General features: G+C 41.0%; 1 protein-coding gene across 1 annotated transcript in view; it reads left to right on the top strand.

Moving 5' to 3' along the window:
• TMEM117 (transmembrane protein 117) overlaps window positions 1–19,135 on the top strand; it is a 656,162-nt gene extending 637,027 nt beyond the window's left edge. The window contains exons 6-7 of the mRNA XM_004711523.2: window positions 4,356–4,485; window positions 17,389–19,135. Coding sequence (XP_004711580.1) covers window positions 4,356–4,485; window positions 17,389–18,035 — 777 coding nt within the window. The 3' untranslated portion in view covers window positions 18,036–19,135. The remainder of the gene's footprint in view (window positions 1–4,355; window positions 4,486–17,388) is intronic.
• Window positions 19,136–20,963: the final 1,828 nt, after the last annotated feature.

Here is a 20,963-nt window from a genome sequence, read left to right as displayed (position 1 = left end):
GTCCAGTCTCTTTGTGGATTCCTCCGTGTGTTACGTTGCCCTCCTGGTTTGGTGTGTCCTGGTGGGGTCTGTGTGCACGTTCCAGTTCTGTGGGGACACAACCAGTACTCTCCCCCTGGGTGGGTTAGTGCCCTGTTCCCCCCATGCCATCAACTCAGTTTCTCCCCACCCTGCTTCTCTCTCCACTTGCCCACCTTCCCCTTCTTTATGTTGGACTCTCATGTACCTCCCTAGGTGTGGCCTGCCCTCCCTCCAACTGTCTATGCTTCCACCCGTTTATTACGAGATAGGTGTTTATTCTTCAATCTCTGGCGTGCTGATTGTACTTACCTCAGGAACTCATGTTATACCTGTCCTTTTGAGTTTGGCTTACCTCCCTTAACATGAATCCTTCCAGCTCTTCCTACGAAGCAATATGTTTCATGTGATCGCCTGTGCTTTTCAGTGCTGCATAGTACTCCATTGTGTGTATGTGCCAGAGTTTACTCATCCATTCATCTATAGATGGAAACTTAGGCTGTTTCCAAGAGTCTTTGCGATTGTGAATTGTACCGCAAAAAACATTGGAGCGTAGATGACTGGTCGTGTTTTATTTGTTGCTTCCACCAGGTTTATGCCCAGTAGAGGGATGGCTGGGTCATAAGGTAGATCAATTTCCATTTTCTTTAAGTATCTCCAGATTGCTTTCCACAGTGGCTGTACAAATCTACACGACCACCAGCAGTGGAGGAGGGTTCCTGTGGGCTACAGAACAAAGGTTTCCATTCCCAAGGATAGGTGGCTGGGTAATTTTTTTTCCTTCTGAAAATTGGACAATAGGCCAAGTAAGTTTGGCAACCTGTGCTAAGGGAAAGAAGGATGTAGTTTAAAGAACCTCATTGAACTGCCTTTTGAATAGGGACAGGTAATCATCCTCAGAGGTAAAAAAAACTCTAAAACAATGACCAAAAAAAAAAAAAAGCAAAAAACCGACAGCAACGAAGGGTGACAATAGGTGACATAACATCACAGTTACAGACATGGGAGAGGCAGGTAACATGGCCCGGAGGTCATATAAAACCCATATCAGCATCAATGCCAGCCAGCATCATTCACCTCACCAAGGGACAATAGGTACAGCCACCACATTAGGGATGGGCTAAATGTTTGACTAAGATGGCCCAGGAATGGTGTTGTAAATAATTATCCAAATGGCCCTTAGCAGGAAAAAGAAATCCCCACTTCTTTTTCAGAGCCAATTAAAACCTGAGCTCTGTGATAATCTCTTGAAACAAAATGGTTTCATCTGTAAAATGGGTAAATAATAGCAAGCCTCCAAGATTGTTTTGTATGGCGATAGATAGATAATGCTAGCACCTATAAGTGCTCAAAATGTGCATGGATTTCCTCAAGCTTTTCTTAACACATGCTTCTTGCTCAGCAGCTCCTATTTGAACGATGCCACCCTGTGGTTGAAGTCCCTTCTACTTCAGCCTTTTACAGTTGTTTCTAGAGATAACAGGGCAAACCATTTTACAGGAGAAACCATTCTGCCCCTGCCTCTTGGCTTCATGAAGGCACTGCTCCATGCCTCTGAGAAGGAAGCACCCCCTTCTCTTTGCACCTGCTCCCAGCGCCGTCAGAGAGAAAGTGCCAGTCAGAGCCCTCTGGGAACTTGTACAATGGCTGATGGCTGAAAGGAGGGGATCTTCTTCCTCTTTCTCCTGGACCTGAGGCAGCTGTGTCCTCTATACTGGCCGATCACCTTTCGCGAATTCACTGTCAGAAATTATAGTGGTTCCAGCAAGGTGCTGCTGGCTCCCGCAATATGCTAGTTGCTATTGGGATGCATGGATAATCTCAATATAAGAGCTGGAAACTTAGGGAGATTCAACAAAGCACCTTCAGTCTCCTTACTGCCTCCTTTAAATAAAGACCTGAGGTCTCACCAGCCTCAAATACTCATATTCCATTAACATCAGCCTTAAACATCCTGCTAAAAAAAGTGGCAGCAATTGTGATGATTCCTATTCTATTTCAAACCAGGTCAGGTCCGTTTCAAGAACAATGACAGAGGTCTGAGGAGCAGGAATTTAAGTACAAAAGTCAGAGTAGTGGAGGAAGAACAGAGGCAGGGAGTCAGTAGACTAGGAGTTTGAAATGCAAGATGTGGTAGCAATAGAAAATAAAGTAGATCTGACGGACTGAATTAATGAAACACAGACCTCTGCCCACTTTCTCAAGCGATGGTGTGTGTTTTTGTTGTTGGTAAGTTCATGCATGGTACCAGGTACTTCTTTTGACTTTTATCCTTTTCCTACTTTTACCCCTTCTTTAATAAATCTATACCTGTAGAGATATGTATACACACACATATAAGGGCAAGACTACCTTTTTTTCTTCCCTTCCCTTCCTGTTTCCTTTCTGTGTCCAGTATAACTGCGGGGAAACCAAGGACCTCTCTTTGGTGAGTGAGGTTTTGATCACAGTCTGCAAAGAATCTCCGGAGACTCCTTTCAACCTAAAACAAATTTCATGCCCAGTAGAAAATTTTAGTTCATAGCCGAATGGAAGCGGTCCAATAATCCCTTTCTCAAAAGAAGCAGACTTAAGTATACTTGCCCAATTACTACTAAGAATAATTATCTTCCTTAAATCAAGCAGTAAAAAAGATAATTGCTCTGTTGGAAATGCTTTGTGTCGTTTATCCCGGGCAAGTGAAGGGTACTCTAGTTATCAGTCCCTTTATTTTTCCAGCATAGTTTTTCATCAGCTGTCTTTTAGCAAAAGGCTGAATTCCATTTTGATTCTCTTGTCGAGAGGCTTCCATGTGACAGAGAGGAAAAAACAGCGTCCGTGAGAAAGCAAGTGAGTGCACTGTAATCTAAGCGTTCATTGTCAGGTAGTATGACCAGTCCCTTTTCACTTAATAAGATGATTAAACATGTCCCTGGTTTCCTCCAGGAGATGGATTGGCTCAGCCGCTGTCACAATGGCTTCACACATAGCTCAGGACATGGGACAGCACAGGATGTGGCAGTGTTTTGTCATGCATAGGGTTGCTGTGAAGCAGAACCCACTCAATGCCCTCCAGCAATTCTCTCAGCTCAAATGCCTGGGTTTTTTGAATTTCCCAAATTATCTGTTTATTGACTACTGATTCTCTTTTCCTATGGCCGCAGCTGGCTGTGATCTGTAGGCCAAGGAAATGGACAGGCATTGCAGCCATACCTGATGACGATCGCTGACATATATCCCTGTCCTCCAGAGCCCATCAGTGCAGAACCAGAATTCAGAGGAGGGAGTGCAGTAGGACATGGAGCACCTAAAAAGTCCAGACTCTATTATTCGCATCCCTCCAGCAACTACATATATACAAATGTTAGGAAAAGGGTTTTTTTATTATTACGATAATGAACGGAAAGTTCCAATGGGTATTTTTCCTTTCAAATTCTTCTTAAAAATCTCTAAATAGAGAGCTGATTATTTCATTTTTAAGAAGAATAAAATGTCGATTGTCATCCGTATGGGCGTATCTCACATGTGTCCTCAAAGTTAGCCTTGTCTCTTTCCTCATCGTAGTTAGACCGTTAACTTGATGTTCTATCTAAAAATGGCAACCACATGGGGTCGCCATGAGTCAGAATCCACTTGGTGGTAACTAACAACAACAACAACAACATCTAAAAATGAAGAGCAGGTGAGACACCTAAAAATAGCTCCATTTGCATCTGTTTGCTTCCTCATGAGAGGGAGAGTAACCCAACCAATTTTGCCAGCGCAGTAATCACACTGCCAGTGGCAACTTGGGAATCAAGCTCATCTTGGTCTCCCTGCCTGCTACTGAAAGCCCTCCGTTGTGTGGCTCACACCGATGCTGGGTTGTCAAAGAGCAGCAGAGATGATGGATATAAGTCCCTCGATTCCATTGGAAACATTTGTTTTACTGTGTTCTTACATAAAATAGGTTGTTAAAGGACTCATGTGTTTCTAAAGTAGCAAAAATATATAACAGAATTACATCATATTTTAAAAATTCGAATCACTTTCTACCTATAAAAGTTTAAGATCAATTTTCCAGAATGAAAGGCATAAACATGTAGAGATGCAAATGAATTCTGTATTGGTTCCTTATTACCACATTAAGAGCAAATCGTAGGATATAAGTTACGACTTAATTTTGATTTTGAACGCATACAGTGATCTAATGTGCATAAAAGAACCATCACAAGACTAAACGGATGCGTCCAACAGCTGGCTGCATTTAAATGATTTTAAAATAAGCGCTTATCAAAAAAAAGTCAATTTGGGGTGTTTCGCCATTTTGAAGTAAAACAAATCACAACTGTGTCTTCGCGATGATTTGTCTCCAACAGGACTGGGAATTCCCCCATTTCATGGGCGACGTCGATGTCAATCTCCCGGGGCTGCACACGCCTCACATGCAGTTCAAGATCCCTTTCTTCCAGAAGATCTTCAAGGAGGAGTATCGCATTCACATCACCGGTATGTTGGGATGTTCAGTGTACACGGACTCGTGTGTGTTTGAAGGAGCCCCGGTGGCGGAGAGGGGCGTGTGGTGGACTGTTAACCGCAAGGTCAACAGTTCCAAATCACCAGCCACTCTGAGAGAGAAAGATGAGACTATCTGTCCCCATGAAGCTTTAGTCTTGGCAGCCCACAGGGGTTAGGTCTACTCTATCTTACAGGGTCCCCATGAGTCAGAGGCAACTGCGTGCCAGTGAGGTGGGCTTTGATTTGAGTTCCTTTAAAAATAAATAAAGATATAAAAACTGCAACACCCCAGGAGTCCACATCAATATAACTTCATTTCTTATTCACTTAACAGGGCAGAGTGATTCCAGGGTGGTTCTATGCCCCATAGCAACTCGAATCTAGGCGACTAGAGGTTATGCTAATTTCAACTGAGCTATCCAGCCTGCATCTGTGAATAAAGAAATCCACTGTCATTGAGTAGATTGTGACTTATATCAACCACATACATGGTTTCCAAGGCTGTAATTCTTTGTAAGACAACCTCAATAGTTTGTCCTATAAAGACAACCTCATGTTTTTCCCACAGAGCGATGAGCTGGTTTGAGCCATTGACTGTATAGCTTACCCACCCAGCACCACCTGAGCTCCTTCAATGTGAGGGAGATGGGTAAGAAAGCTTACCTCTTCTTCATCATCTTGGCCTGGTAGTTGTGTCGCCTCTATGTATATCTCATTGGTAATAACTAGTCAAATAGCTCCACTGTGATTCAAGGAAAGCCAGGAAATGTAATCCCTTCTGGTTGAGCGTTCTAGGGCAGCATCTTCCAAGGGAGACAGAACATCTTCAGTGCGGATCGATCGCGATCTCGAGTATATCCACAGACCGTCTACTTTGGTTTGGGTTCACTGAGTGAGGTACCTTTTCACAAGATACCACTCAGCATATCTTTCTCAACCTTGATACTCGGTTTGTTCCTTCTTTACTACCGAAGTTCAAAAGCAGTGGTATAGGAGAGCTACCATTATCCATAAGCCTCCAGGGAGTTAGGCGACTTCTCAAGTGAAAACCACTCTGTAACAGGGCTCATGTTCCTGTCCAGATCAGCCTAAAACAGAGATTCCTAGTCTCTCTGACCTATCACATCTTTGTCAGTGAAAAGAAAAAAGAATGTACCCCGGCTTTCAAAAACATTGGTACAGTAGCCCATAATCCAGGATAAGGTGTAGGTATCTGATTGTGCAGTTTACCCTCTGGATGGCCCCAGCGTCCCCCTCCAGGGGCAGGATGGCCCAGTTTGAGGAACACGGGTCTAGGTGATTCACTTCAAAGTATTTCATTTTGCTGTGTGCTGCTTTGGAAACCGCCTCACTGAGATGCATATTCTGCTATAGCATCTCATCATTTTCATCTTTAAAAGATGGGCGAGAGGGTGGATTTTGGAATTACAATTTATATCTTGGTGTGAGTGTGTGAGTGTGTGTGTGTGTGTGTGTGTTCTGAAGAAGAAAGAGTCAGCTGAATGATCACAAATAAAGGATGGCCTCGGTTCCCAAGCTGTTCAAAGGCAGGTAGTAAACATGTGCGTTTTAAGAACAATACTTAGAATCCCACGCCTGCTATAATAAAAACTGCTGAAGAAATCTGTGCCTGCACTGCCGTCTGTGCTGCTGCATAAAAATAGCCTGAGCACAGAAAATGTTAACATCTGAGTATTGCAAAAAAAAACCTTTGCTTCCCAACCAGGAGGCTGTTTGCTGCTCTGAGCATGAAGCGACATTCCAAAATTGGAGAATGAGCTCATGAATAGGGAAGCTGCAGCAGGTTTCTTTCCCTTTTCAAGATGAATCAGTCCCTTTTATTAAATTCACTGGGTAAATCAATCCATCTGAGTGCAGGTCACATAGTGTGGTTTCAGAGACCCCACTTAATCTCTATAGCATGCTACCCTCTCGGACTTCTAAAACAGCCATCACACATGGCATCACCATATCCCATTGGGTGGGCTTTTGCCTAGACCATCTGTTCTTGCTACCGGCTCTTGTCCCAGACGATCATTGTGCTAATCTTGTCTCTGCCTGGGTATCAGAATGCCTGCAGAAATATACGGCGTAAGTACAGAGCATCAGGCGAAAAGAAAATAATTGGCGAATCCATTGATATGGAGGAAATACAGCCATTAAAGAATATTTTATTCAGAGCTATTTGGTGTGGCTTTTTCACCTACCCTGCCATTTATAGTCAGAGGCAGATTCAGATTTTGTGATGCTTATGCAGTTTGGATTGCCTTACTTAAGAAAATATAAAATTATATCCTCAAATTATATTTAGAACCTTGGAGGAGGGGCCATGCACCCAAGTGTCCCTGAAATCTGTGTCGTGAGCTTTAAGTTAAGTTCACCTTCACATTTGGAAAGAAGCAGATACATGACTTCCATTGGAACTAAAACCTTTTATCACTGAGTACTACTGTTTTCCAAAAAGTTGCCATGAAGAGAAACTAGCTAAGTTTTTTTTAATTAATCATTTTATTGGGGGGCTCTTACAAATCTTATAACAATCCATCAATCAATAGTGTTAAGCACACTTGTACATATGTTGCCATCAACATTCCCAAAACAATTTCTTTCTACATGAGCCCTTGGTATCTGCTCCTCATTTTTTATCCCTCTCTCCCCAACTCTCCCACCCTCGTGAATCCTTGATTAATTATATTTTATTACTGTTATTTTGTGTCTTACACTCCCTGATGTCTCCCTTCACCCACCTTTCTGTTATTAGTCCCCCTGGGGAGAGGTTGGATATCCAACCTTGTGTTGGGTTTCCCCTTTCTCCCCCTTCCTGCCAACCTCACCATCCCCCTACCCTCATGATATAGCTAACCCCATATATAGCTATTCTTAAAGGGTTTATATGTCCTGAATTTCATGTGTTGAGGGCTCTTATCTGTAAATGTGTATACTCCAGTCTAGCCGGCTTCATAAGATAGAACTGAGTCATGGTTGTGGAGGGGAGGAAGCATTCAGGAACTACAGGAATGTTGCCTGTTTTGTCCATGCTATACTATACGCTGGTTCAATCATCCCTTCCTTGTAACCCTTCTGTGGGGAGGATGTTCAATCATCTACAGATGGGCTTTGGGTCTCCACTCCAACCCCCCATATTTCACATTGATATAAACTGTTTGTTTTTGATATTTTAATACCTGATATTTGTTCCCATTGACACCTCATGATCACACAGGCTGGTGTGCTTCTTCCATGGGGGCTTATTTGCTTCCCTGCTAGATGGTTGCTTGCTTAACCTCAAGCCTTTAAGAACCCAGATGCTACATCTTTGGATAGCTGGTCACCATCCGTTTTCTTCACCACATTTGCTTATGCACTCATTTTGTCTTTAGCAATCGTGTTGGGAAGGTGAGTATCAAAGAGTGCCAGGTTCTTACAAAGTGTTCTTGTGTTAAGAGAGGCCTTGAGTAGAGGCCCAAAGTCCATCCCCTTTCATTATAAATTAATATATTTACATATATACATACTTATAGCTATACTTCTATAGTCTCCTACTACTTTCCTCTATTTCCTTTCACCTTCCTTCTGTCCCACTATTACGATCACCCTCTATTCAGCTTTCAGTAATTCCTCTCAGATACATTGCACTTGATCCAACTCAGCTGGCATGTTAATAATGTTTGGTAACTTCGATTTTGATGTGGCAGTCGTCAAAATGTGCCAGTTATCCAATTATATCACTTGAGAAACTTATCCCTAAGCCCCTTGGACTGGCTCGTCTAGTGTTCTCTCCCTATTTGCTTATTCTGCCCTCAAAGAGCCTTGACAAAGTTAGTTGAGAGTCTGTGATAGTTCTGATCGAACAGATCTGCACAAGGTTGGGTGGAGGGTGGGGGGAGTGTGGTGAGTTCTTTATAAATGCTCCCCTCCAGCTGATGCTGGTAATTGATTTCTTTGGGATCTGCTCCTTGCTTGTTCAGAAGCAAAAGATGAAGTCAGACCATCTCCCCAAAATGGGCCAGGCATACTACTGGGGACCTGCACCTACTAAGAAGGCCTTGGAGAATTCTGAGGTCTAATCTCAAAACAGGGTAGACTGAGCTGGGTTTCGGATGCTCGCATCCACCATGAACAGCTAAAACACAGTCTGGAGTAAGATGTTGAAATGCAACTCCGGAACCATGATACAATTTTCTAGGAAAATGGCTGCAAGTTTGGAGGTTCTAGGAAGTCAGAACTTCCCTGCCCCCTTGCTTTTGTTCTGTTACTCTCTTTATTCTGTCAATTGGCTGGAGAGGTTCTTGAGGTCACTCTGAAGCACTAAATTTATCAGCATTATCAGTGAGAGCCTTTATAAAGCACCCATCCCTTGGGCCCTGCTCAGTCCTACGACATCTGAGCATCTAGTTTCCTGTGAAAGGTCGTTTGCTTACCTGACTTGGTAAGACAGTTGTTTCTGCAGAGACTTAGGGTGAAATTTCCAAAACAGTGTGACTAGTTTCATTTAAATATTCTCAACAGTCAGTAGCCTACACATTACTACATGAACTGCACATGCTAACTTTGTAATAAGCTCCTCCCATGCCCCTCCCCTCTTTGTATCATGGCGACTTCAGTAGTTGCCTTGTTAAACATAAAACCTTCTAAATCCATCAGTGGCTCTTGTGTTAGTCGGACTGACTAGAGAAACAAATTCATAGACACTCACGTGTATAAGAAAGAAGTGTGAGAGGCCTGGTAGGGCTTGATCAAGGGCAATGTAACGAGAGGAATTACTAAAAACCAAATGAAGACTGAGTATGATAGTGGGACAAAAGGAAAGTAAAAGGAAATAGAGGAAAGAACTAGGAGGCAAAGGGCATTTATAGAGGTCTAAGTATAGGCATATACATATGTAAATATATTTATATATGATGATGGAGAAATAGATATATGTGCATATATTTATAGGTTTATTATTAAGGTAGCAGGTGGACATTGGGCCTCTACTCAAGTACTCCCTCAGTGCAAGAACACTTTGTTCTATTAACCTGGCATTCCATGATGCTCACTTTCCCGACATGATGGCTGAAGACAAAGCGGGTGCATAGGCAAATGTGGTGAAGAAAGCGCATGGTGCCTGGCTATCAAAAAATATAGCATCTGAGGTACACGCAGACCGAATAGAGCATAAAGGTTTGCTGCCTGGGGTCTGGCTTTGCTACTTACTAGTGGTGTGGCCCCATCAAGTCGCCTAGCCTCAAGTTTTATATCTGTTAAATGGAGACAGTAATACTTATCCCATTGGGCTGTCGTGGGGAAACAATAAACACATGCAAGGCACACTTCCTGCTATGTACTAAGCAACCATAAACTTTTCCCATTTTTACTTAAAGCTTTTCCATTCATCCATCCAAAATGCGTGTTTTCTGTGTGATTCAAGAGCATTGGAGGGCTCTCTTATCTTTTCTCCAGTCTACTGCGTTGAGTTCTCAAGAAAGAGATAGGCGAGAAAACTTCTCTCTCCCACTAAAATGTTCAGTATATGGAGGGCTAGTGGAGAGCGATGAGTTCCCATGGACATTTGTTGAAGCATGTAGGACTGGGGTGCTGAAGCAATCCTGATCCAAGACAGTTTCATTTGTGCGTGTCAGAAATAACTTGAGTGGCTACATCTGTTTAGTTTAGCTCCTCTGGATCCCCCTTGACAGATGGTTTGCTGCAGTAGGTATGAGCTTTCCTTTTATAAGCTGGGCTGCAGGTGATAAAAATAAATCATTTCAATCTATGTGAAGAAAAAATTTTTTCCTGGATATTTGACTTCAATAACAAAGCGAGTAAGGGGGGAGTGATTAGTTTACACCAGTGCTGTTCGCCAAAGTCCATTGTTCTCCTGGCCTAAACGGAAATGGTAAATGCCAACTGTACAATTATCTCCTCCGCCCTCTTCCCTTAGACCTGTAAGATGGATTCGCAGTGTGATGTACTCCGTCTCTGGAGGCAAGGGGGGAATGGCCTCTCAATTCAGTCTCGGAAGCTCCTCTGAGTCCTATTAATGCCAATCCCCTTGGACGCTCTGCCATCTGTCATCGCAGCCAGACAAAGGAAGTGTCCCATTGGTGGCCACCATCTGAGTACGTTAGGAGGGTGGGGGGAGGGAAAGGCCAGAAGGAACGCCTGTGCAGCCGAGAGGAGAGCATTCACACTGTTGGCCCGATGATGCCCACGGGAACCCTTTCGGCAGAAATGGAAAATGCAGAAGTAAACAAGCCTCCGTAGTGCCTGCGTGCTATTTTGGTTCCCAAACAGTGTGAGGGCTCAGGTGCTTTACAATGGTGAGCGTGTAGAAAACAATGACTAAAGCCCCTTCCTTTTATTTCCATGGGTGCATGAGTTCTGGCAAATGAGTATCCAGAGGTAATTTTTCTGAAGAGCTCTCCTGTGTCAATCAGATCTTGAGAAATGCTGGGAAGGGTAAGCCAAAGGTCCATCCATCTGAATAGTCTCTCCCTCAAAATTAGCAAGGGCTCGTTACAGAGAAACAAGATGTGCTGGATTCACAACAATCGTCCCCAAAGATGAGGAATTAATATAAATATATAAGGACTCCTTGCTATTCTCTCCATTATGAATTTTTCTAATCCCTGGATGGAAATGATTTCGATTTGAACACATTTGCACATCTCTAAGAGTACCTGTTCCATTCCTATTTCCATATAAAGCAGCAGTTCCTTGTATTTTACCCCAAACTCACTGTTTTTCAAGACCATGCTTGCTTCCTCATTGCCTTTTGAGAGTCACCTGCCCCTGAGCACCTCTCTTCTGCCCAAACTCGGGCCTTCCGGCTTCATTGATACGTGAAAGAGGGTGATTATAATAAATCTCTCATGCTCTCCAGGAATTATCTTCACAAACAGAAGAAGAACTGGAAATGTGTAATTAATCCTGATCCTTGCGATATGAATATTTTGCTTTTCGCCATTTTCCAGATTATATCCAATTTTCACAGCATCCTAGAATTCATCATATAATGATGACACTTATACTTTGAGCGACTAGAAGCTTATACTTTTTTGTTTTGCTGGAAATACTCTGTTAGACTCAACTGATCACATTAGTTAACAGATATTTTCTGAGTTAACAGATGCTAAAATTTAGAGTAGGACATCGAGAATACAGAAGCGAACATGACATAGTACCCAAGCTCAAAAATGTCATACACTAATGGTCATCAAAGTCATGGCTTCCACTTTCTCGTTTTATAATTAAGAAATGTCCACCGCCACTTGCCCTGTTGGTTCTGTACTCAATGAATAATCTCCCACTTAGGAAGGAATCAGTGAAAGTAGAGGCACTTTGAGAAGCTATATTCATTTGCTTTTATGTCTTAAGAAGATACTTTACCAACTCAAACAATTATTATTAATTCATAAATTATGTCACAAATATCTTCAATTTACTAAATGGCCTGCTCAGGGCCCAAGCACTTAGTGTGGTTTTGATATCTCTCTAAATTACCTAGGGGAAGATTCAAAGAGATGCTAATTTAGTAAGCCATTTTCTCTGTCCAAGTCTGGACTAAAAGAATATGCAAGACAGGCAAGAAGCCGGATACAGGAAAGTGTGTATGCCCTGTGTTTGTCCCAAAATCACCTTCTCAAAGTCCTGGTTGTTTGCTGTCCCGTGATCGATATTAAATAGCTTTATGGGCATCATTATTCCATGTACTTGCACTAAAGGCAAAGCATGGCCAAGTGGTAGCATTCATTTGAAATAATGCTAACTGTAAACTCAACAGAGTAAAAGATCTAAAAATATTATCATTGTATATTTGATCCATATATAGTGGAAAGGTCATCACTTTATAGTACTTCTCCTTTGTTGAAAGAAAAAATAATGTTTCTCCCAAATAGTTGTCATTTGCTGTGCTAAGCAGAAGGGCTATTTCATGAAGACTCCTTTTAAAATTAACTAGTTGAGGATTCTCTAAACTCCCACAAAGTAATAAGATAAAATTACCATTAGAGTATCATTTTTAACAATCAGTAAGATTCATTAAAAGCATAAAATACAAGGAAGAGGTAATCCCACCAACACCATGCAGTGATTTCTCATTAAAGCAGACAGGGAGATATTTCAACGAGGAGCTTCATAGAAATAATGTATGGATTCTCACCCTTCCTCCTTGTTGCTTTACATTATGCTCTGTAGTTGAAACAACAGGGGAGAGGCAGGTGCTCTTCTGTGATGAATGCTAAAATAACCAGCCTCTTGTTACACACAGAGCAATGCACTCCAGGGCAGGGCTCCACAAGCACACCTAGCTGTTCTTGTGTGTGTTTTCTATCATTTCCACGTGGGTCACTTTGGCCAGGTGAATTTATTTCTTTTGGTAAGTGTTTGCCCTCAAAATTTATAATGCTACTTTTATTTATTTTTTTAAATCAATTTATTGGGGCTCATACAATTCATCACAATACATAGATCAATTGTGTAAAGCACATCTATACATTTGTTGCCCTCATGCTCAAAATTCATTTACCTCTTGGGTTCCTGGAATCAGCTCATTTTCCTTTTTTCCCCTCCCCCTCCCTTCCTCCTCCCCTCTCCCCCATGCACCCTTGATAATTTATAAATTATTATTGTATCTTATATTACACTGTCCGGCATCTCCCTTCACCTACCCCTCTGCTGCCCGTCCCCCAGAGAGGAGGTTATATGTAGCTCCCTGTGATCCATTCCCCCTTTCTACACCCCCTTTCCCTCCTGGTATCACCACTGTCACCCCTGGTCCTGAGAGGTTCATCTGTCCTAGATTCCCTGCGTTTCCAATTCCCATCTGTACCGCTGTGCATCATCTGGTCTAACCAGGTCTGCATGAGGAAACCTTGCTCCATGTGAAAACTATATATTCCATCTTTTGGGTCCTCATGATGAGATGTCCTGGCTCATCATAAAACCTTAAGGTTTGTGTGATGCTTGCTGCACAGACTCTCCAAAGGGCTCAGATGACATTTAAGGGCTGATTATAGCTCAACCCCATCACTTCATAGATGAGAAAACCCAGTTTAAATGATCCCATGTAAATGTGTCTTTGAGTTTGTCATATCTCAAAGGAAAAAAAAAACTGTGTATGTGTTTTAAGGAAAGAAAGCATTACAAACGTAACAACAAATGTTGTGAGTATGGACGATAGAGAAGGATGGACCCCCTTATTCTGGACAGATGGACGAAGGGCATAGTCACGTGAAGGAATACTGTAGGGGAGAAATTCCGTGGTCAAACGGACCCCTTTCTCTTAAAGTTAGTGCTCGAAAATATCGTCCCCCATTCTTAGCGCTAAGGTGCCTTGATGCCGTGGTGAGTTGTGCTTCCGGCTGCTAACGACCCAGGTCAGCAGTTTGAACACACCAGCCGCTTCATGGGGAAAGATGAGGCTCTCTGTTCCAGTAAAGTCCTACCGTTTGGAAAACTCCCCGGGCAGTTCTCCTCTGGCCAGGCGTTGTCAGCTAGCATGGGCTTGCTGGCACCAGGTTTTTGTTTGTTTTTTTCTCGGTGCGCCTTCTTCTTTGTGTTTATTAACGTCCACTGTTGTTCTTTGATTGTACGATCGTTTTTCCTTTGTGTTTTAGAGTCTCCTTTTCCCCATCAGCGAAGCACCAGCCTCCAAACTCCATGAGCATTCCCTTACCTTCCTCTCTGATTCTGCAATGCTGCTTGTCTTCGGGTTCTCACATCCTGTTGCTATAGAAACAAAGAACTCTTTACGAGGGACTTGCCCATTCATGAGCTGCTCAGAAAAGACGGAAGAGGGCTGCACATTTCTCCAAGGGACTTTTGTGGGTCAAGAATGTGGTGGCCCATTATTTAAACGACAGGACCTTTCTCCTCAGCATCCAATTTGAGTTTTTAGCACCTACAATTTACAGCGAGAGTAGGCATATGAATCCCCTACCACAGAAGGGCTCCCAAGGCTCTCCTTTCCTTCTTGGTTTTTATTCGAAAGCTACATGTCCGTGCCTCTTTAATACTGGCGAGGAGCTCTGAAATTTGCCATTGCCTCTGTTTCGCACCTAGCTCTCGCCCTTCTCCCCCCACTCCGTTTCTACAGTATTCTCACAGCCCCGCTCTTCCACATCCCTTAGCCTTTTTGCGTGTGACGTTTTACCTGCCGCATAATAAACACGTCAAATTAGAGACACATTTCCAAATATTCTCCGCTCTGTGTTTCTTCCAGGACCACATGAATTGTTACTTCCTCAATAATCTTTTCTGCAAAAGTCAGACCTCATTTGCTTCGTGTGGGGTTTTTTTTGGTGAGGGGGTTGGGGGTGGGAGGTGGGGTGCAGTGTTTACTTGTTATTTTTTTCCTAGTCTCTCAGCAGTTACACTAGTATGCGTTTATGTTGTGGGCCATTCATTTAGCACCTCTTGACGATGGTCCCCTCTTACTATTTATCTTTTGAGGTCCTATTTCCCCACCAAAATGAATCTCTCCCCTAGAAGACAGAAATACATGTCTTCAGTCTCTATCAAGGTATTTTGCGCACAGGCCATCATGATCCCAACGAATGTTTGGTAACGATGCTCACCTTTGTATTTGACTAAGTTTCTCCAGGTTCAGCACACCCTTATTTTGCTTTATGATTGACTTTTGTTTTTAAATTTCCACAGCCATTTTATTGGGCGCCCTTATCATGCCATTCCATTGTTCATATGGTTGATCTTTTATTTGATTTTTTTATTAAGCATTTTATTGTGGGTCTCTTACAAATCTTATAACAATCCATTATTCAATTGTATTAAGCACACTTGTACATATGTTGCCATCAACATTTCCAAAACCTTTTCTTTCTACTTGAGACCTTAGTATGAGCTCCTTTTCTCCCCCTCCCTCCCCCTTCTCACCCTCGTGAATCCTGGATCAAGTATATATTATTGTCGTTGTTTCGTGTCTTACACTGTCTTTGTATCCCTTCACCCACATTTCTGTTATTCAGACCTCTGGGGGGTGAGCTATATATCCAGCCTTGTGATGGGTTCCCCCTTTCTTCCCCTCCCATACTCACAAACCCCCTACCCTCATGATATTACTACTCCCACTTATTTAACTTCAAGCCTTTAAGACCCCAGACACTATATCTTTTGATAGCCGGGCCCTGTGAATCTGTTTTAGTTTTGAAGCCCTGGGAGAGCAGGAAAGGTTTGAACTGAACAGTGGCAGATGTTATAAATATTTTATTATATGTAGGAACAATGTTCCCAATGCTCGAAAGTTACTTTTTCATTTGGATGGGCAAAATGAATGATTCAGGGAACTTCCATTATAAATATTACAAACCCTGAGTAGTTAAATTAAAAGATGCCCTGGTGAGAAAATGGTTAAGATCTTGGCAGCTAACAGAGGCATTAGTATTTTGAACCCAACAGCCATTCCATGTGGGAAAGATGCAGGGGTCTACTTTCCAAAGATTTATAGCTTTGGAAACACTCTTGAGGCAGCTCTATTCTATCATTTAAGCTATAATCAACATGAGAGCAACAGGTATTTTATATTTGAGTCATTTCAGTATTGGCAGAGTTATGTGCCAGACTCTGTGCTTAATGTCTATTCATCTCACGTAATGCTAACAACCTTAATAAGTATTGTTATTTTCTGTGTATAAAGAAATTAGAGAATTTGAGCAACTAGCTCAAGATCACAGAGCCAGTAAGTTGTGAATTCAAGATTAAAACTCTTCAACCGTCCATATAATCGTAGCTTGAAAATATTTAATAATGATGATTTAAAAACTCCTCACAAATATTTATGTATTATGGTATAGTACATATTGCAATATATATTTTTACCCTTTTTACACATGTGTGCCCAACCGCCTATCTCTCTTGTCACAAGAATTCTTTAATCATGGCAAGCAATAGCTTAATTATGGTCAATATTGCTATCTTCCAATACAAAAGAAAGTACTGTCGGCATGATACATGTGGTAATTATAGCTAAAGCTTTTCAAGTCCTCTACATGTATTATCTAATTTGCTATAACAAACCTATGAGGTGACTATTGCAATATTATTATTAAATGTATGTGATACTGTAAAATTTGAAATGAATTATTATTATAATAAAAATTATATGGCATCCAGAATTCCTTGAAAGTTATTTTTGCCCATTTTCCAATTTACAGATATATGAATAGCACTAAATAATGTATCACTAAGTTATATCTTATTTATACATTTTAAGTACCACAAACTACATTAGTTAAAATCTCCTCAAAACATGTCTCCTAAAGAAATTGATTAGATTTGGTTATATTTATGTGCCTGATAAATGCACTCTGTTCAATGGGAATCTGATGTAATTATTTTTAAAGTCCTTAACGGAATGCTCAAAGATTATTGATCTGGATCACATCAACTAATGGTTTAATCAACAGGTCACCTACAAACCCATGTGAATTCAATTGATACACTGCTGTGCTCACATTGCAAAATGATTTATTTCTTGCCCAGACATAATTATAAAACTGAAGAGATGTTCAATCATACACTGAAGTTTTCTAAGACTTTATTAAGACTTTGTTTTCAACATTAATTGAAATGTTCTAGAAAATAACCTACATGGAATCAAATTTGAGTGTAGCAATCATGCCTTTAAAACAAGAAGAGCTAATCTTATTAGTATATATACCATAAATTACTGGCTCTGGGGACTTACAAATATATTTTCATTTGCCTAGAATCCATTTAGCAAATTCCCTTTGCCAATGAGCTCAACGGCAGGAGAGCAGTCTCAAAAATGAATTGTTAACGGATCTAAAACATTAGCAGTTTATACCATTACACCAGAATCTCCATTTTCTTGGAGAAAATCCTGTTGCAATTTTATGGCTCTTTGAGTAATTCAGTATTTCTTTTTTAATGCAGGCAAATGGTTTAATTATGGAATCATCTTTCTCGTCTTGATTTTGGATCTTAATATGTGGAAGAACCAGATATTTTATAAACCTCATGAATATGGGCAGTATATCGGCCCAGGACAGAAGATTTACACAGTGAAAGACTCAGAAAGTCTAAAAGATTTGAACAGAACCAAGCTGTCATGGGAATGGAGGTCTAATCACACTAACCCTCAGACTAATAAAACGTATGTTGAGGGAGACATGTTCTTACACAGCAGGTACATAGGAGCTAGCCTTGACGTCAAGTGCTTGGCCTTTGTTCCAAGTTTGATCGCTTTTGTGTGGTTTGGATTCTTCATCTGGTTCTTTGGACGTTTTTTGAAAAATGAGCAGGGCATGGAGAACCAAGATAAAACTTACACTCGCATGAAAAGAAAATCCCCATCGGAACAAAGCAAGGACATGGGCATCACGAGAGAAGACACCCAGGTCTCAGTGGAGGACCCATTGAATGACCCGCCTTTGGTTTGCATCAGATCCGACTTCAACGAGATCGTCTACAAGTCTTCCCACCTGACATCAGAAAACCTGAGTTCCCACTTGAATGAATCTCCCAGTGCAGCAGAGGCGGATCTAGAGCCGACAACTTCTCAAAGTCCACGAACGAACTAGATTCACTTACGTGGGGATAGCACAAAAACAACTTGAGTGTAACTTTAAGAAGGTAGTTTTTCCTTTTGTACATGTAAGGTTTACGTAGTAGTAGGTAAAGAAATATAAAGAACAAGGCCACAACGGTGCTCAACACGCTTTTTCTAGAACTCATCCTTTTCTATTTGTATTATAATACACGTGCCTACTGTATATCTCACTGTCCTCTAGAGATCGCTTTTCACAACCGCACAAGCTATTGACTGACTTTACAGCATTGTAGAAGATTAGGTGATTTCCTGTGTATTTGATGTTCAACCATAGTGGTGCCTTGAGACACTAAACCGTTTTTAACTGTACCAGAAATGAACGGTGAGATGGTTCAATAACCTACTTCTCTTGGGTGTTTTCCCATTTCATGTTGTTTTGTTTTGGAATACAACTATTTGTATCAACACTGGATAATATCTGAGCAGGAAGCAGAGAAGTCCAAGCTGTGGCTCTGGAAGAAGCTCATCGAGCTGGTGACTTTGACAGCTGGACCAGATAAGAGCCTGGGCATTCCCTTGCAGTGGCTCTCGGCTATCTGCCAAGTACTGATACAGATGCAAAATCCAGTCAGAGGAGAGCAGTAATCCAGCCTGGGTCACTACTTGTGAAATGTGACTTTCTCCAACCAGTAATTGCAATTAGATGATAATACCTAATTATGTTTTCCTAATTAAAGATAAATTGCTACTTGATTAAAAATCCTACCCTTCACCTTTGGGAACAAAAGTTAAGAGGCACAATTGGGTGAACTCTCAAATTTATTGACATTTACACAAAGCCCTACAAAGAACAAGGACCTGGAGCTTTAATCATGTGGAGGTTGTGCCACCCCACCATCTACAATGTGTGTACATCTTTCTGTAAATACGGCTCTGGATGGTGGAAATAGTCAACCCCGAGCACATGAACTTCACTGAAAATCACGCAGTGGCATCTTGTGAGGTAGCAAAGGACGTGCATGGGAGAACCTGTTTAGTGGCTTGTGTGTACATTTTGTCTTTTGTTGTTGTTATTGTTGCGTTTAAGAATTAAGTATCGAACATTAATAAATAAGAACCATTCATCAATGATTATGTGATGCTGTTTTTTGTTCATCTCAGACGGAACCAATCATAATTGAAGAATAGTCCGTGTAAATGAGTTTTTAAGCTCGATGCCTTGTATATTAAGAAATGGAATAGTCCCCCAAATATTTTAACTTTGTTCTACAAATTGTGGTTACATGTACCTTGGGGGGCAGGAGGAATGGAGAATCATTTTTATGGCAAAATTATTTTCCTGTCACATACTGACATATCTGTATTTTGTCTTCATGATTTTAAAAAATCTCTCTTGTTTTGATCTATCTGCTTTTTAAGCTTGCAGCATGCTAAATTTGGCATGCATAATAGAACTATGCATTTATCTGTCACTTGAGAGCCAGCTTTAATAAACATCTTTCTACAATTGTTTACTAAGCAGTTGGAACCAAGCCCCTGCTGTTTCTTTTACCTTTAATAGCCATGCATGTTGCTACTTAGAATCATAAATATCTCTGACACTGAGAAAGCAGAGATCAAATGCAATACAGTTTTCCACTGACCACGTTATCTAAAGAACACTTCCACTTACCATGTTATCCCTGATCTGTGGCACCAGTGGCCATTACCAAATTTACATAGCCAGTCATACCACTGGGACCATACCAGCCAGCTTTAAAATGCCCATAGAAAATGGCATTAAAAGATAATGCCATTTCACCACAACTATTTTGAAGTTCCTTTCTTTTTGTCATTTTTGAATTTGTCCTTTAGAATCCAGAAGGAAATTGTTTTAGAAAGTGGGAGCTGATTAGCGGGATATGTTATATATAAAAATGGTATCTGAGAAATCTGTTTGTATCTCCACAAAAAGTGTCTCAGAGAGAGAACCTAATTAGCAAAAGTAGTAAAAATTTTAGAAATCAAAGGCAACATGGGAGTACCTTGATTTCAAGGTTAGCTTGTGAACCTGTCAGCTGATCTTAAAATAGATCTTCAAAATTTCCATCGGTGTGACTGCCCAAGGGAATACTCTCTAGAGATGTCCTTTGACTAGCCACACATGATTGGAACCTTAGAAGGCTCTCAGTATGCAACTGCAGATATCAGGCTGGAGTTTTTCAGCTACACTTTTATACCTGCCTTCTTCTGCTATGTCTTGTGGCTATTGCATTTCCCAATTGCCCAGACACCAATTAAAGTTTAGAAAAGAAAACAAAAACAAGGTCATAACCAACTCTATTCATAATTAGTCTTGAATATTATGCCATAGCAATAGGTGATGATTTTTACAGATCTTCCAGAATATTGAACCATCTGTATGTACTATTAAGGATATTTAAAAAACAACAACAATAAAAACCCAGCAAATTCAGTTCCTTTTTAAAAAACCATTAAAAAACCTAACTGCAGATTTTAAAGGAATCTTAACAAACGTGATATCTAAATTGCAATGATACGTACAAGCTACAGGCAGCCCCGGGGTTACAAATGAGAGCCTTCTAAGTGAGTCCTTAAGCTGAATTTGTAGAGAAATTGGAATACAATTCTTATTTAGATACACGCAGCTCTTATTTAGCTTTATTTTAGTGCCATCAAAGGCTTGAGGCTCTTCCAATGATTTAAGACCAGCACAGGCTGCAAAGAAAGGTGAGTGTACTGAAGAATTCATTTTGAGTAGGGGTCGGTTCAGTTATTTCAAAGTGAAGCCCGATTTACATAGCATTAAAGGGCAAGTACAACTTGTTCATATGTCTGGCATTTGTAAGCGAGGAACTTGCCCTATGAATAATTATATATTTTCACTATTCAGCAATTATAGCATTCCATGTGTTGAAGAATATACACTGATTTGACATAACTTCAGTATCCTACATAT

Source organism: Echinops telfairi, unplaced genomic scaffold (genome assembly GCF_000313985.2).
Source record: "Echinops telfairi isolate 266 unplaced genomic scaffold, ASM31398v2 ScPeMD7_12;HRSCAF=54, whole genome shotgun sequence".
Classification (NCBI taxonomy): domain Eukaryota; kingdom Metazoa; phylum Chordata; class Mammalia; order Afrosoricida; family Tenrecidae; genus Echinops; species Echinops telfairi.
This window is presented reverse-complemented; position numbering and strand designations above follow the sequence as displayed.